Below are 17,360 nucleotides of genomic sequence, written 5' to 3' on the forward strand. Positions count from 1 at the left end.
TGAGTGTCAGCTTCGACTTGTATTTTGTGTGGAAGCACGTACTGATGTAACAGATTTGCAACCTAACACAGATATCCTTTAATAATATTTGGACTAATACTGTATAAAACCCTGGAATTTTCCATATCGTAGTGGTTCCTATTCTGTATTAACTTGAGCACCGACAAAACACTTAAACAATAAAAAATGTTCAATAAACATTTCTTGTTTATTGAAAACACAAAAGCCCATCACTACAACCATTGGAAAATACGCCGTTTACAATGAAGAAATATTCATCACAGGCTCTTGGACTATGAGATGTCTTGGAACATGCATGCAGATTATTCTACACATATTGATTAACAACATAATTTTTGATCTATTTTGTCAGCTGCCTGGCTGGAAAGGCAGCATAAATTTTTCTGTTTAAATATTAAATATATAAATTCAGTATTCTTCCAATAACATAGATCTGTTATATCTAACTGCAATGATCCATCCCTTAGTTACAGCTAGACTAGACAATTGTAGTGCACTCTAGTAGGGGCTACCCTTGAAGATTGTTCAGAAGCTGCAGCTAGGGAGAATGCAGCAGCTAGGCTGCTGGTTGAAGCCAGTTGTTAGAAGCATATTTCCCTAGTACTACAGCAATTAAACTGACTACTGGTCCTCCCCAGAGCCCAATTTAAGGTGTTGGTTTTATCTGTTAAAGCCCTACATGGCTTGGGACTTGGTTATCTGAAGGACCATCTTCTCCTATACGTTTCTGCCCAGGAAGAAAGGTCATAGGGAGAGGCCTACTGACCGCCCCACCAGTTAAAGGCCCTTGTTTGGTGGATACATGACAGAGGTCCTTTTCCATGGAGCCCCACAACTATAGAACAGCCTCCACTGGGAGGTATGTCTGACCCCCTCATTGTTGATCATCAGGAGAAATGTTTAGGACTGTGTTTTGACTGATTTAGCTTTTATTATTGGCAGACCTAACTGGAGATTATATACTGTGATGACTTTTATGGGTTTCATAATGATTGTTTTTGTTTTTATTCATTTGTATTTATATTGTAATCTGTCTTGAGTTGTGCAAGGGAGAAAGGTGGCTAACAAATGTTTTAAATAGATACAAATTTAAAACACCCTTTTTTGTATTCCTGCTTCCGATCTAGTCTATTTTGATGCTTGGCCTTGTTTGCAATTGCAGTTATGCTAAAAACAGTGCGCAGAGAAGCCATATTAATGGCTTTGATAAAATACAATATTGTACTTTTAAGCCTTTAATGTTCTGTGAGTTGCTGTTTTTGTAAATCACTTTGGGTTTTCATTGGAGAGAGAGAAGTGGGGTACAAACCAAGTGAAATAAAACATAAATCCTCAGATACTGAATATATGGTTTCTGCATCAACCGTGCATGAAATTTGTGAAATCTGTCTTGCAGCATTCGGTTGAAGAGCCTCAATTCCAATACAGACATCTCTTCTCTGGCTCGTAAGGTGGTGGAGGAATGCAAACTTATTCACCCTTCCAAACTAGCCGAGGTAGAGCAGTTGCTCTACTACTTGCAGAACCGCAGAGACACCAGTGCAGGAAAAGGTGGGCAAATCAAGGTTTGACACTCACAATATGATCCATGACGTTACTTTTCCTACTTCCCAATACTATAAGGGGAGGGAGGTAGTTAACCAAGGCATTCATCTGAAAGAAACAGCTTTGAGACAGTGATGTTGAACTGTAACTGAATTTCTGTTTTATTAATCAAGCAACATTTATGGTATCTCTTTCCATCAGAAGATTCTGTTATAAATATGGTGTATTTGGTGTGAATGACAAAACTGGAGGCCTGTCCCCCCGTATGTTTAATATTCTGCTTAAATATGAGGTGGGGAGCTGGAAGGTTGGGATCCCGGAGATTGTATATGCTAGAGAGTGTTTTTGTCACCCCGTTGTGACAGCTGCTCCCCCTTAGAATAGCATTTCATGAGTTGCCAGGGGCTGCAACCAAGTCCTTCCTCAACCCCCCTCCCCATTCATGTAAGTGTTTTGCAGATGTCCCTTTTGATATCTCATCCTAAATATCAATATATGTTGATTTCTTTAACTTGCCACTCAAATCCTTTACCACTAGTTCAGGGTGAACCTTGTGTTTGAGGCTGTAGTCTTCAATTTGTCTTTGTGGAAAGAACTGGTGACTCCATTGGGGGCAGATTTACTTTTTCTTTGTCCCCCCTCTCCCCCCGCAGCGTAAGGGCAAAATTAAAATAAGGCGAGAAGCTGTATTAATTGTACAGATGACCTTACTGTATTTTTTTTCCATAGAGAAAAAAGAGAAAACCAATAAACCAAAGGATCCACCTCCTTTCGAAGGGACAGAGGTAGGTATTGACTAATTATAGAAGACTTAGAGAACTGACTTTATTGTCCTTTCTCCACAGCTAGCATCCATGTTATGAATTCATAGGTTTCTATCTAATGGTTCATTCAAATATTACTGCCATTGCTGGAACTTCATAATGAACTCTTGGCAGTTGGGGAATATTCCAGCTTCACACAACCTCTTGCAGTGAACTTTTTTCTTCCCTGTTCTTTTCTAGGGGAATTGGTTTGATTGCCCACTCCTCCACATAAACCCGGTTGGGTGATCTTGGGCCAGTCACAGTTCTCTTAGAACTCTCTCTCTGCCCCGGCCACCTCACAAGGTGATCATTGTGGGGAGAGGAAGGGAAGGTGATCGAAAGCTGTTTTGAGACTCAGGGTAGAGAAAAGTGTGATATTAAAAAAAAACTTTTCTCATAAGAGAATTGATCTCTGGTATGTGCCAAGATTTGATTTTGTGGTGTCCTTCAAACCTGTTTACAAGAATTCATATCTCTCCCCCCTACCCCAACATAGTGACAAGAAAAACTCTCTTGAATGTTTTGAGATAATTGGGGGAAATTCTCAGCGCCTTCCATTTTTGGTGCTTTTGGTATTTTCAGATTGATGAGGTTGCCAATATCAATGATATGGATGAATACATTGAGCTCCTCTATGAAGATATTCCTGATAAAGTCCGTGGCTCTGCACTTATTCTGCAGCTGGCCAGGAATCCTGATAATCTAGAAGAACTCTTGCTTAATGGTGAGCTAAAGTCTTGTCTGTCTTTTATCATGTTGGACTGGTTGGACCAAGTGTCATCATATCTGTGCGTATGTGTTGCATTCTGGTACCCGTTATTTATTTATCTTTTATTTAGGTTTCTCTTTTTACTGAAGCAGTTATCAAGGTTGCTTACAAATAAAACTTCAAAATCATATAAAGTACACAATAAGAGTGTGGTATATAATATAAAGAAACTAGCAATAAATCCCATTGTATCCAGGAATACAACTGGCACTAGTGGTGCTGGTGCACAGTAGGCATTCTGTGGGCTGCTGCCCTCGGAGGCCCGGCCAATGCAGCGAGCCATCCACATTGGGGCAGGGGCGACGTGCACAGGCCACTCCAAGGGCTGCTGTCCTCGGAGGCTTGGCAGATGCTGCATACCACCCCAACCAGGGCACAGGCTGGCTGCCATGCGTTGGGCCCTCAGAGGGAGGAAGAAAGTTGCAGGCAGGTGCCACTCTGGTTGGGGCAGTGCGTGACATTTTCGGGGCCTCCAAGGGCTGTCACAGTGCTCGGCGGCCCTCAGAGAAGCCTGTGAACACCAGTGTTGCCCCAGTTGGGGTAGCATGTAGCATTTTGGAGACTTTCCCAGACTCCCCGTTCCCCCCGACTTCGGCCTTCCCACTTCCCCAACCCAGACGACTGTTTAGTCAAGGGGGTGGGCATTTGGGGGCTTCCCATTCTGCTGTTGAATGGACATTTCCTGGCATCCGACCCCAACCCCCCACCACCACCCCCAGGATCTTGGGCAGGTTGGTGGCCTTAAAGAACTCACTGGCCTGCCTGAGCCTGGCCTGCAGGCCCAGCCTCTCCCTCATTTCCTCCCAGCCCACCCGGCCATCTGGCTTACCATCTAGAGGTAGGCCAGTAGAGTGGGCCAGCTCCTCTTCCAAGTGGAAGAAGTTGGAGGGGCTCGCAGCCAGAGGCAGGATAGCCTCCCTGATTGGCTGTTTGTATGACCAGATGGCCAATCGGCAGGATGGCCATCACCCTTGCATTTTATATATATAGTAATAAAATAAATTAATTACTGAAAATGCGAGTTTCCCAAACAGGTGTAATCAATCATAAAAACATCAACAAACAGTAAAGGTAGACTATTGAAACTAGTCAACACTAAAATGAGAAGTAAAACCAGCATAAGAAAAATAAGGTGTCCCCTTATGACGGCATCCAGTCGGTTAACTCCAAGTATCTTCCTGAGTAAAACTGTTACTATGGAGCTCCAGAAGACCAGAAGTAAGGGTCGAAAACAAATCTCTTGAGGCAGTAAATCTCACCTCTCAGAGTGATAAACAGTGGAAGTCCCTACTCAACATGCTACCATTTCCTCATGTTTGTTAATGTGGCTTCATAGAGGAAGGCACTGGCAAGCTGATCTCAGTTCACGATTTCCATTTATGTCAGGTGTGCTTATTTCCTTTTAGATGTAGGGAAATCATCCAGCTCATAGTGTACTCCATAGCTGATCTCCTTCTTGTTTCCTTTAGAAACGGCTCTGGGTGCTTTGGCCAGAGTACTGAGAGAGGATTGGAAACAAAGCGTGGAGCTTGCTACTAACATAATTTATATATTTTTCTGCTTCTCTAGGTAAGTCGTATACTTCACAGTGCATATGGAAATGCTTTGAAAAATAACATTTTGTATGTATTGTAATATATTGTGTATCACTTTCCTGGTTACAAAGCAATTGACCCTTGACCCCACGGTAGTAATGGTATGTGTTTGAAACCTGTCATTCTTGCTTTGGGTTTTCACATAGGCTTATTTCCTCCTCCCCCTCCCTCCCAAATCTAGTTTTTCTCAATTTCATGGACTCATCACCCACTACAAAATTGGGGCTCTCTGCATGAACATCATTGACCATGAGCTGAAGAGACATGAGCTTTGGCAAGAAGAACTCACCAAGAAAAAAAAAGCCGATATCCTTTCATTTTGCAGTTTGTAGGCTTTGCCTTGGCTTTGTTAGTGATGGCACGGGAAAGTTTATTTTATTTATTTATATATCATTGCATTTCTATACCGCTGCTCCCAGAAACTGGCTTGCGGCAGTTCACAAACAAAGCAGTATCAATTAAAAATACTCGCGAAAAAACCAGTAAAACAATTTAAAATATGAATACAAATAGAAGACGGTAGTACACTAATAACTTTAAAAATTGCTCCCCATATTCTGGGAATCGTTTTTTTTATGTACCAGCTGGGAGATGGAAACAAGCCCCCAGCACAGTCTACCACCACAGTAGGAGCCGGGGAGGGGCGGGGAGGACCAGATCTAATACCCCAGGGTTCCCACCTGTTTTTGGGCAAAGCACATAAATAATCCTGCCAGCCCCCTCTTTATGGGAATACTTTTGGGAACTGTCAGATGCTACATTTTTGTCACATCAGCCTGCTTCCTCTCAGACCTTCAGTCCTGATCAAAGAGTATTTTACCAGTTTGTGGTCTCTGTGTTTGTTTCCTGATGTTGGGCTTATCCTTAACTGTTGCGCTTTACTAGATGACGATCCTGATAATCAAACCCAGAAAAAAGAATATGAAAAAACCTTCAAAAAGTATCAGGGGCTGGTTGTCAAGCAAGAGCAGCTGCTTCGAGGTATGGCATTCTGATGTCCCTAAGGCGGTGTGGCCAAACTGTGGCCCTCCAGATGTTCACGGACTACAATTACTAAGATGTCCATGAACATCTGGAGACATCTGGAGAGTCACAGTTTGGCCACCTCCTGCACTAAGGCGTGGATTTATGTAGCAACAACCTTCTCAGATTTCTTTGAAAATGATGAAAATGGGAATTCTCAAAGACTCTCCACATTTTCACTCTGTGGCTGCATTCAGGCATCATGATAAAGCATAGTTCCCAAGCTGTGATTAGTGTAAGTTCCGGTTTAGCGTCATATCTGAGTGCAGGCTTCCTGAGCGACTTGTTTGAATGCTACATTAGAATTCTGAACAACAGTTTGCACCTGGCTTGTTATGTGTGCACTTTCTTTTGTGACCAGGGATAGCGTCAACTTTGCAAAAACAAACAAAAAGATTGGCATTCAGATTGGCATTGTTCAAAATGCCTGCTTATTGTGAAGCTGAGCCTCTTTTTGATCACCTCGTGGTTTTTATCATAGTCATTCTTGGGGGTGGTTTTGCATCTGTGCAGTGGTGGTGTCCAGCCGAGCCACGATTAGCTGCTGGTCACCCATGCTTGATTACTATGTCCAAATCATCTTGGAATGCCTCCTATTAAAGCCAACTAAGTTAGGTTGTGTACTTTGTTTTTGCATGTGTGCAGTTGGCAGCATTCCTCCCTCCTCTTCTCTTGCTCTTTACAACCAAGAGGACTCTTCCTGTTTCTTTTCTTTCTTGGCAATTTATATATCTTGAGGATGAGGATTGTGCAGCTCCCTGGCAAAGACAGCTATGGTCAAGTTAATTTCAGTTTTCTAGGCATGGATCTGAGTGTCTCCAAATTGCTACACTAAGTGGGAGCTGGCAAAGCAGTGAGATGTTGTTTTGATCACTGCTCTTTAATCCTACAGTCCTATGCTTTGCCACCTCCCTCTCTCAGTCCTCAGATGAGGAAGCCATCACCAACCCTTTTGTTCCAACCACTGACATAAAAATGGCTTCTCAGGGAGGATGACAACCTGCAGTGTTTGGGTTCTCCTTTCCCTGAAAGCAGGAAATAGGTTGCTCTTTCCACCTCCAGGAATGAGGGAGGACTCATCCCTTCAGTCTGGAGCGTCCTCCTCATCCTTGAAAAGAAAGAACCTTCACGCTAAGTCCAGGGTCTCACCTTCCAGGTAAGTATCACATGCCATGAGTGTTCCATGGCAACAGACTCTTTTGCTGTGTGGCTTATCTAGTCGCTGCAGGAGGGGAAAGCCTTGGCATAAGGTAGGTTTGGCCCAATTCCTCCTATGTTGGATAGTTTGTTTGCCTTGCCTGTCGATGAACAATGGTCCGATAGCTTCCTGGAAGGGATGGTGCTATTTCCCATCTGTGCCGCTCTGGAACGTAGAAGTCTTACGCGCGTAAAAAAATGTGGTGCACAGCAGACCGGAACAGCAAGTGACACACTAGGAGGGAATCTTGAGAAAGTGTTTTTTGAGAACCTGTATGTGCAGCTGGCTTTGTGTGTGTGTGTGAATACATACAGTTTGTCAAAAAGCCTGCTTTGCTGCTTATTGTTGTGGAGAGCTTGTGAGCGTAACCCCTCAGGTGTTCAAGTATCCGTTGTGACCTCTTATTTGAACTAGATTACGTAGTATGCTTTTTTCAGCTGGACCTGATTTGCTTTTCCTGCAGCCACCTAGGAGCAGCAGGGAACTGCTCTTTAAAGGACCTCGGGGGTTCAGTTTGGCTCTGGAGCATGGTGTGGAGGGGAGGCGCTCTCACTTCTGCCCCCAAATGCTGATTTTATTTATTTATTTGATTTTTAGGCTGCCCTCCCAGCAAGCTGGCTCAGGGCAGTTCACGGCATTCTGTATGATACAATAGCTAAAGTACAGTAATTAAAATGAGATTCAAATATAAATTACAGTATTTGCTGGCGTATAAGACTACTTTTCCCCCCTGAAAAACATGCCTCCAAGTGGGGGAGTCGTCCTATACGCCAGGTGTACTTCAGTTGGAATAGACATAGCTGCCCATAGTGGCCCACAGTACTGTAATGTAACGTAACAAGCTCTATATTTTGAGTGGGAATGTTTGGGGGTCGTCTTATACGCCCAGTCGTCTTATACACCGGCAAATACGGTAATTTAAGATAGTCAGTGCAGTGTCAGTGGTGACAACCTCTTTTCAGATAGCAGATAATGTTCTCCCCAAGTCAAGTTATGAGACCAAACAGCCCTGGGTGTGTGTCTGTGTGTGGAGTTATTTTGCCCATTTTAGAACTGCATGGGCATGGAATATTGCTTAGACCTGAATTGATAAGAAGAAGAGGAGTTGGTTCTTATATGCTGCTTTTCTCTACCCGAAGGAGTCTCAAAGCGGCTTACAGTCGCCTTCCTTTTCCTCTCCCCACAACAGACACCCTGTGAGATGGAGAAGGCTGAGAAAGCCCTGATATCACTGCTTGGTCAGAGCAGCTTGATCAGTGCTGTGGTGAGCCCAAGGTCACCCAGCTGGCGGCATGTGGGGGAGTGCAGAATCGAACCCAGCATGCCAGAAGTCCGCACTCCTAACCACTACACCAAATGGCTGTGATAGAGTAGCCTCTCCAAGGAGAATTTTAACAGGCAGCAATATAGTAACTGATGATGAGAGGGGCTATAAAATGTGTTTTTTTTGTTTGTTTGTTTCAGACCTTAAACTTTCAGGGCTATGGCTAGACAAAAATGGGAAGAGAAATTAATCTTCCTTAGTCAGATGTGAGGAGGAGGATTAGCTTGCCTTGGGCATCTCTCACACCCCCTCCAAGTCAATAGCAACCAGTCAATAGCAGGTGGGCAGATTTCACCAGCAGCCTGACAGTGGGCCAATATCTCTGGATTCTGCTTTGAGATGGGAAAGGAGGGTAACTGGGGTTTATGAGCAAACTGTAATGTGCTATGTACATGCGGTAGACTAATCTGGACTTGTTCAACAAACTCGTTTAAAGAATTGGTGCTCATTTTACTTAAACTACTTTGAAAAAGGAATTAAATGTTGCTTGTGAAGGGTAGCCCCCTGTCCTCAGGGAAGATGTTAACACAAGTAAACCAGGGAAGCAGCTGTAAGCCACGGCAGCTACCTGTGAAGTGGCATACAGCCTAAGTAAGGTACACTGAGCAGATTAACGGTTTCCACAAACTTTTAATATGAGTAATAATGATCTTACTACTTACATAACAGAAAGAATATGGGAACCAATACCTTCCTAAACCAATTAGAAAGGTAGAAGTTTTCATTCACTTGATAGAAATGTTTACAGGAAAGCAGAGCAGTAGAGTTTGAAACCTCATAGAAACCTAAATAAATAAATCTGTAGTGGGTAAAATAAATCTTTGTGCTCTTTTGTGTTTGGTGTTTGGTTGCACATGGATAAATCCTGTACAGTTTCAGTGATCTGTACAAGTATCAACAAGTTGCAGGATAGCCTATGGCGCAACTAACTAGCATGTTGCAGTTTATCGTTTATTTTGGTTTATTATAGACTCAAAATACATTTTATTCTTTCTCAATATTTTTGAATGGTAGTGTAGATTTAAAAAAAACACACCCAAATGTTTGTGATAGTCACTGAATTAGTTGACTTACAGTGCAATTGTGAGCAGAGTTACTGCTTTCTAAACCCAGACGACAGTGAACTTAGAATGAACTGTGCTTGGGATGATATTGTTAGTTCCCAATTATCAATTTCAAGTCCAGGAATAGGATGATTTCTTATAAAAAACTTTCAGGAAGAGGGGTCTTCTGAACAGATATGGGTGACTTCTGAAGCTGTCCCATATATAGAGCAGGGATGTGAGCGTAGGAGAAAGTTCTTAGCTGTTGTTGATCGATATCAAGGGGTCTTATTCTTATGAGCCTTGTACAGAGGAGTTTGAAATTATCAGAATTTTTGGAAACGTTACTTATAGCTTGCAAACAGTTTACGTTATTAGTCTTATGGTGCTGTGGTTTTCTCCCCCCCCTCCCCAAAATGTGCCAGTTGCCCTTTATTTGCTGTTGAATCTTGCCGAAGACACACGCACCGAGTTGAAGATGCGGAACAAGAATATTGTTCACATGCTGGTGAAAGCTCTGGATCGAGAGAACTTCGAACTCCTGATTCTGGTTGTGTCATTTCTGAAGAAGCTCAGCATCTTCATGGAGAATAAAAATGACATGGTAAATGTTCCAGCGCTCTGCTCGAAGGCCTCTGCTCATTGCATTTGTGAAGAAGTGCCAACAAAATGGCATTAGGATTTCTTTCCTGCTTTTGTGTGTTGCTTGAATCTGCACGTGTGCTTGGTTACGTGGTTTCTAACGTGTGTAGTTCCAATTTACAGCATAATGGGACCTGCACGTTTTGTGCCTTCAGGTACTCCCTTGCCCACAAAATGTATAGAGATGGGGGTGGTTTTGTTCCTAATGCCGGGACCCTTTAATACAGTTCCTCATGTTGTGGTGACCCCCCAACCATAAAACTATGCAAGTGTTCTTTCACAGAAATTAAACTGAAACTGACCAATGGCGTGAAGATCCATTGTTCAGGATTGTATATAAATTGTTTTTTCCCCAGAGTTTCTGAGTTCAGTTCTGCCTCTTGTTGCACCGTGCCGATCTCGCTTTTTTCCACTGCTCCAGACAGACGAACGCTCTATCTCGATCTATCCCGCAAGGCTGTTGTGTGGATGGCACCCCCCCCCCCCGGCCAGGCTGCTTGCCCTGCCGCGACCCCTGGGAAAAGGTCGTTCAACCCCCAAAGGGGTCCCGACCCCAAGGTTGAGAACCACTGTGTTAAAGGATTACATTAAAAAGGGTCATTAATTCTGCACAGTTGCAGAATTAGACTTTAATACAGTGCACTGGAGTGTGTTGTTAGCCAGCTGGTTGATATGCTATCTGTGTTATACCGAGCATAGGAATGAGCACAATCAGCATTCTAATCAAGTCAAGATTCAGTTTCCAAAATGAGACATCAAAGAAGATGAGTGCTGAGAAGCTGTGTACTTGCCTGTTTTTAATAGATGACCCTTTTAGCCTGTGCAGGAAACATGCAACATGGCAGTGAAGCAGATTTGCTCACATGCCTTTGAAATTTAGCTTTTAAATGCTCTTAATTAAAATGAAGCATTGTCACAGTTAACAGAATAGGCAGATTAACACCGACCTTTTCATATCTTTTAAAACAGGACAACGTTTTGCTACCAATGTAATTTTGTAGAACAACATATTGTTTTCTTTTGTGGTGCTTCCCTTTTTCTGTGAGACATGACTGTCCTCAAGGCTACTGTCCACTGATTTAAACTCTGGAGTAGAAATAAGGAAGGTTGTCTTGCCGTGTTCAAAGACTATTAGTTCTCTTGTGAAAATACATATTTTTATAGCCTGTATTAGGATGCTCTTTATGGAAAAGCTTCAGCAGAACTCATTTTAGCGATGAGGCAAAGCTTTTAAACCTTTAAGCTTGATTTACTGTAAAGCAAATCTGATTTTTATGAAATCCTAAGTAGAAGATTTGGAGTTTGGCAAAATATGGGTTTAATAAGTCTAACTTTTCCATGCTGCTTCTGTAGGTTGAACTGGATATTATTGAGAAACTGGTGAAAATGGTACCATGTGAACATGAGGACCTGCTGAATATCACACTCCGACTTCTGCTGAACCTTTCATTTGACACAGGCTTGAGGAATAAAATGGTACAAGTTGGACTTCTTCCCAAACTCACTGCACTGTTGGGTAGGTTTCATACGTTTCATACGGAAAGTTTGGAGGTACTGACACAAATATCGTTATTAGCTAGAATTGGTTGCTACTGTAAGTGAACTACTTCTAATGTTCAGATATTTCTTTCAGATAAGGATCATTTGAAACTTGGTAGCAAAACTAGTCTGAACTGTATTTGGAATTATACCTGGGGGGTAATACATAGATAGTGCTTAGGGTAATTTGACCAATCATCTTCTTGAATTTTTGGTAGTAGCTTATTGATTGGAAATTGTTGTTGGAAATTATAGGAAACACATGTTTCTCGTGGTCGTCTGCAGGCAGGCAGGCATAGCAGAGTATTGAACTTCAACCATTGAGGTCATCCTTCAAATCATTGCTGAGCTACAAAGTTCACTTGGGTAAATTGGGTCAATTAGCAGTGCTCAGTCAAACCTAACAGGGCAAGGTTGTTTTTACTTGGGGGGGGGGGAGCTTGGACACTGCCTAGAGCTACCTTTCTCAACTTTTTAACCTTTGAGAAACCACTGAAACATTCTTCCATCTTCGAGAAACCCCAGAAGTGTTGCAATCATGCAGAATATGGTTGGGAAACATATCTGTGTACATGCCTACCTGGGGCTTCTCACCCCCTCCAGGTCCATCATTGGCCAATTTGGGAGGGGTGGGTGATTCAACATGACTATATATGGTCATATCACCTGAGAAATGTTTAAGAGATTATAAAAAAAATATATTTTAAAATTCATTCTACCCATTCGGGAAACCCTTCCAGGGCCATAAAATCCCCCCAGGATTTCATGAAACCTTGTTGAGAAAGCCTGGCCTAGAGCTTCTTACTGCACTAGGCCATAGGCCACTGCAAGAAATCACCAACTTCTTAGAGTAAGGGCAGGAAAAAGATACGATAAATGATGAACATGAAAAAACCCTGTGAATTTTGCGGTGTAAAGACGTGTGGAACCCATACTTAGGCTGCATTCAGACATCACAATAAGCTGTAATTAAGCTGGGAGTGGAATGAGTCGCTCTTCAGGGAGTATAGGCAAGTAGACGGTCCTTGAGGTCCTTTAATTGTAGTTGGTTGACTAAGGATGTAAGAACAGTACTGGATCAGACAGAGAATATACGAACCACACCGCTGTGGCACATTCATTCTGTTGTCCTGTTCCCTAAAGCAGGGGTAGTCAACCTGTGGTCCTCCAGATGTTCATGGACTACAATTCCAATGAGCCCCTGCCAGCATTTGCTGGCAGGCGCTCATGGGAATTGTAGTCCATGAATATCTGGAGGGGACCACAGGTTGACTACCCTTGCCCTAAAGAAACTACCTGTATGCCTCCTGGAGGCCTGCTCAAAAAGACTGAAGGCAATAGCCATCCCCTGCTGTCTTCCACAGTTGGCCATCAGTGGCATCATTAATACTATCTAGGCCAAAGAGGGAAGAAAACTTTTGACTGGAGGGAGAAAGGCGAAGGAGAGAGATAAAAAGCTAGTGGTGTGTCTTGTACGGTAGGCTGTGGGTCTGGCTTTGGAAAAGTTGATCTAACAAATGATCTGCTATTGTGAGTAAAGTTTCAAGTGGGATCTGAGCTAAAGTAAGGGTCCTTATTGCGTCACGCTGTTTGAAAGCTGCTCTGATACTGTGCAGTTTAAAATATTACCTGTCATCACAGTCTGGGCAAAAGTGTTGCGTATTTATCGCAGTCAGGAAGTAAACCATAGAACTGTAGTTTCTCATCTGGCCCAATGAGCAGTAGACTTGCTTGTGCAGAAGGCTTTAGGGGCAGGCCTTTTTAGGTGGCAGGAACCTAGAGGTTTTCTGGGTATGGGCGTATTCTCATGAGGCAACAAGATGCACAGTCAATTTGGTCTCCTCCTTGTCACTTGGCAAGGTTTTGAGCTCTTTTGAAGGGCATTTAGCAACAGATTCACAAGATGGTCAGAATATGCCAATGGAGCCTTCAATGTCAGCACCATCTCAAGAAGTCAACAGATAGAGGAAAATGAATAATTTAATGCATCTTTCTTTCTGGCTGGCTGGACAGATGGACATACAGATAAAACCCTGATAAAACCAGTGTGCCCAAGAATTGCTGAAGGCTCTGCTGCTGTCATTTCTTTCTCCTCTTCCCTTGTGAATACCATTGAAAGTCATCAGCACAATGTGGACTTGCCTTTCGTATTGTTGTTACGTTTCTTTCTCCACCTTCTCAGCATTGGTGATCACGGGTTATTTGAGAGTTCTAGATGCTGTGGAGTCAACCAAGCATAGCTGTGGAGTCAGTCAAGCATAAAGACCTGAGCGTCTTTATGTAATCCAGGCAAACCTCTTCCCTTAAAGCTCATGCTCCCCAAACTGTGGCCTGAAAGTACCGAGCAACTGATCGTACTTCTAGATCGTCTTCATTATCACTCCCACCATTTTCCAGAGAAGATACGGTTTAGGACAGGAAATGAAGCACAGCCACCCAGCATCTTTTGCAACAAGCAGTAGGAAATATGATTTGATTGCTCTGTGCTATTTAGACTGCTTGCTCAAAAATGTTTACAAATGAAACCAATAACCTCAGTGTCCTCTAATTTTTTTTTCACAGCTGTGAAATCCCTAAGCATATGAATCATTTCTGGCGTTGCATTGCCATTTGTCACGTTATTTTGGAAAAGGCTTGGCTTTGCATGCCGGGAACCTGCCCTTCCCCGAGCCTCAGTCTTATCTATCCTGGATAAGACCCCCCCCCCCCCCCACACACACACAAACACTGAATGCCACAGAAACTTGCAGCCCTGTACTTTGAAAAATAGGATTTTAGGAACTTGTCAAAGGCTTGCTCATTATTTGTGAATTCACCACACTGGCAACTCCTAATCCCAATCTTCAGAACTATTTTTGTTGCTGTTGAATGCTAAGAAGCTTTCCACTTCCTTAGTTAAATGTCCATTGAAGGGCTTGAAGTATTCAGCCTATTGGATGACTTGCCTGTTTACCCCTCAGTGATGAGGTTTAATTGATGGCAAAACCCGCAAGTAATGAACCTGTTTGCATGCCTTGGGCAAGCAGCTCATGGTATTCCACGTTGCCATACTGAGCCATATATCTGTTGCCTTTTAAAAACCAAGTTGCCTGTTTTGTGTCTACCAGAGCTATGGTCTCTCCCTTTTTAATAAAAGTTCTGTTGTTTTTACAAATGCTTCTTTCTAAGAACCTTTTAAACCAGATCTTTCTTTATGGCCTGGTTTGGCCTTCTCATAATGAACTTAATATAGAGCTTCACACATTTTTTTTAAAGACGGGAGTCTCTTATTGGCTACTGCCGTGTTTTTCTAATTTTAATAAGCCTAATTTATCCTATAAAGGAACATACGTTTTCCTACCCGATTAAGTGAGCAAACAATAGGGGGTCAGACATGGCAGCTTGTAACAGAAAGCACATGTCTTGCCTTGAGAAAGCAGCAAAGTCTTATCAGGGTTGCTTGAAGTTATTAATGGCAGTAAAATGTTATGCTTCCTCCTGTTTTCCCAATTAAATGGGGAAACCTTTATTCCTACGGCAGGTCTGCCACAGCTGGTTCCAATATTTTGTGTGTGAATATTGCCTGGGGTGTCTCTTTCTTTATAGCAGCAACTGGCTGAATCATATTAAGAATAAAGGGATTGGTCTGCTGGAAAACAGTAATTATTTTTGAAGGTGGATTTAACTCTCTTTGGAGTATGCGGGTTTTGGAAAAAAATGAATGACCTCCACCAAATCCATGATAGCTCCACAAGTGGATTACGTCCAAAGGGATGGCTAGATGGGGGGGGGGGGGTCGGTCTGTGCTTCAGCAGTAGCATATGTGGATGGAGTTGCATCATAAGAAGAGCTGTTTTTTTTTTTTTTTTGTACTCTGCTTTTTACTACCTGAAGGAGTCTCAAAGCGGATTGCAATCACAATTGGGATGGGGGGATAAGAGAGCTCTGATGGGAACTGTGACTGGCCCAAAGTCACCCAGCTGGCTTCATGTGGAGAAGTGGGGAATCAAGCCCAGTTCTTCAGATTAGAGGCCACCGTTTTTAACCAATACACCAAGCTGGCCTTGTATCCATACTTGCATTTGCAGTTATGGGGGTCCCCATGTGTGGCTGCATCATGGGAATGAAGCCTTATCACTCTGCAGGACACCGATGGAGTTTTTCTTCAAGCATGGGAGCCTTGGGATCTGTCCAAGTAAGAAAATACCACCAACAATGCAGTTCTGTGTAGAATTACTAGAATTACTTCACTCCAAGCCCATTGATTTCAGTGGGTTTAGACTGGAGTAACTTTTCAAAGGATTGCATTGAACATGACCCCACATTAATATGGATTTTGCGTGGCATGGTGTTGTTGGGCAGCATACCTTTACAAAAAAATGCCCCCAAACACCGCTACAACTTGAATTTTGCACCAGCACATTAGAGGCAAACAAATCCTAAATCATTTATCCCAATCTTAAAATTGTTAGGGATTGTGTGCTGAGCAGAATTGGAATAGCTTTGGCCCCTAACTGCCATTATGTGACCTGCTCAGTGTTCAAAAATGAAACATAATTTCTAACTCTGGACCCATTGTGTGTGTGTGTGTGTAGTTGGGGGCTTTTAATTTATTGAAAATTTGTTGTGAAAACAGCCCCGGGGACCTAATATTTTTTTTCCACCCCAGGTGCTCCCGATGAACTGCAGCTGCAAATTTAAGCAGTATTATTTCTATAAACCACTGAGTATATTTTATAATGGCAATAATTTCCACAGAAAAAAATCACTTACTGCTGCTAATGACTGGTTTGTTAAGGATTAACTACCCTCAGCTGGGAATGACCACATATTCTGGAATGGTGGTATAAACGCAAAGGACAACTGAATAGCACTTCAGGATAATGATTGGATTAATTAATAGTAAATTCCTGAGAGAGGACATGCAAAGCATTGCTAACCACCCTATTTATTAGTCAGTGATCTCATCATTACTCAGGTTTACTACTGCAACACTTAACAGCCAGGCAGTTAGTTTCTTGAGTCACTGGCCAGGGGTTATCTGGCTGACCTATCATCATTAAGCATAACGGATTTTGAACATGTTAAAAGGGTTTCCCCACTTTTTGCATCTTGCAATCTAAATTGGCAAGAAATCCGTTCCTGCAATACCTAACCTATAATGGTGGGGATATTTTGCCTCGACCCCTTTGAATGAACAAACCCACAGGTGGCCAAACATATATTGGGATAGAGTCAGCTGTCTTTTGTGTTGGAAGAAGAGTAACTTAACGTAGAAGAAGGCTCCTTGGAGGGTTCCTCTGTTAGAGGAAGTTTCCTTACCCTGGAAGAAAACTTCAAACTTTGCTCAGTACAGAGCAGGCCTTCTCAGTCAGGATTTTGTGAAACGCTGGAGTTTCTTGATGGCCCTGGAAGGGTTTCCCAAATGGATGGGAATTAATTTTTATGTTTTTTTTAAAATTGTTAACCGTTTATCAGGTGATATGATAGTGTATGGTCATGTGGACTCAAATGGCCACTGATGGGAAGGGGAAGGGCCCTTGAAGGCTATGCTTTCCAACCATATTCTGCACAATTGTGCCACTTCTGAGGTTTCTCAAAGCCTGAAGAATGTTTTAGGGTTTTTTCAATGGTAAACAAAGTTGAGAAAGGCTGGTATAGAGGTCTGATAGGGGGTAGGATCCATCTCAGGATCTCTGGGATATGTTACAGTAATTTTAGAGGATTTGCCTGTTGGTCTGAACAGTTATTCAGACCCAATGGTACGTTAGAGACCAAATGGATTATAAGCTTTCGAAAGCCAAAGCTGCTTTGGGTTGCCAACTCCAAGTTTGGAAATAACAGGAGATTTTTGGGGAAGAGCCTGAGGAGTTTGG

The 17,360-nt window shown here is 42.6% G+C and overlaps 1 protein-coding gene across 2 annotated transcripts in view; it reads left to right on the forward strand.

Moving 5' to 3' along the window:
- Positions 1-17,360, forward strand: part of KIFAP3 (kinesin associated protein 3) — a 73,735-nt gene that overhangs the window by 6,794 nt on the left and 49,581 nt on the right. For both annotated transcript variants that reach the window (XM_077332254.1, XM_077332255.1), the window contains exons 3-10: positions 1,418-1,572; positions 2,296-2,351; positions 2,955-3,096; positions 4,611-4,710; positions 4,918-5,042; positions 5,619-5,717; positions 9,750-9,928; positions 11,320-11,482. In XM_077332254.1, the coding sequence (XP_077188369.1) occupies positions 1,418-1,572; positions 2,296-2,351; positions 2,955-3,096; positions 4,611-4,710; positions 4,918-5,042; positions 5,619-5,717; positions 9,750-9,928; positions 11,320-11,482 (1,019 nt within the window). The remainder of the gene's footprint in view (positions 1-1,417; positions 1,573-2,295; positions 2,352-2,954; positions 3,097-4,610; positions 4,711-4,917; positions 5,043-5,618; positions 5,718-9,749; positions 9,929-11,319; positions 11,483-17,360) is intronic.

Source organism: Paroedura picta, chromosome 4, assembly GCF_049243985.1.
Source record: "Paroedura picta isolate Pp20150507F chromosome 4, Ppicta_v3.0, whole genome shotgun sequence".
In the NCBI taxonomy this organism is placed as follows: Eukaryota; Metazoa; Chordata; class Lepidosauria; order Squamata; family Gekkonidae; genus Paroedura; species Paroedura picta.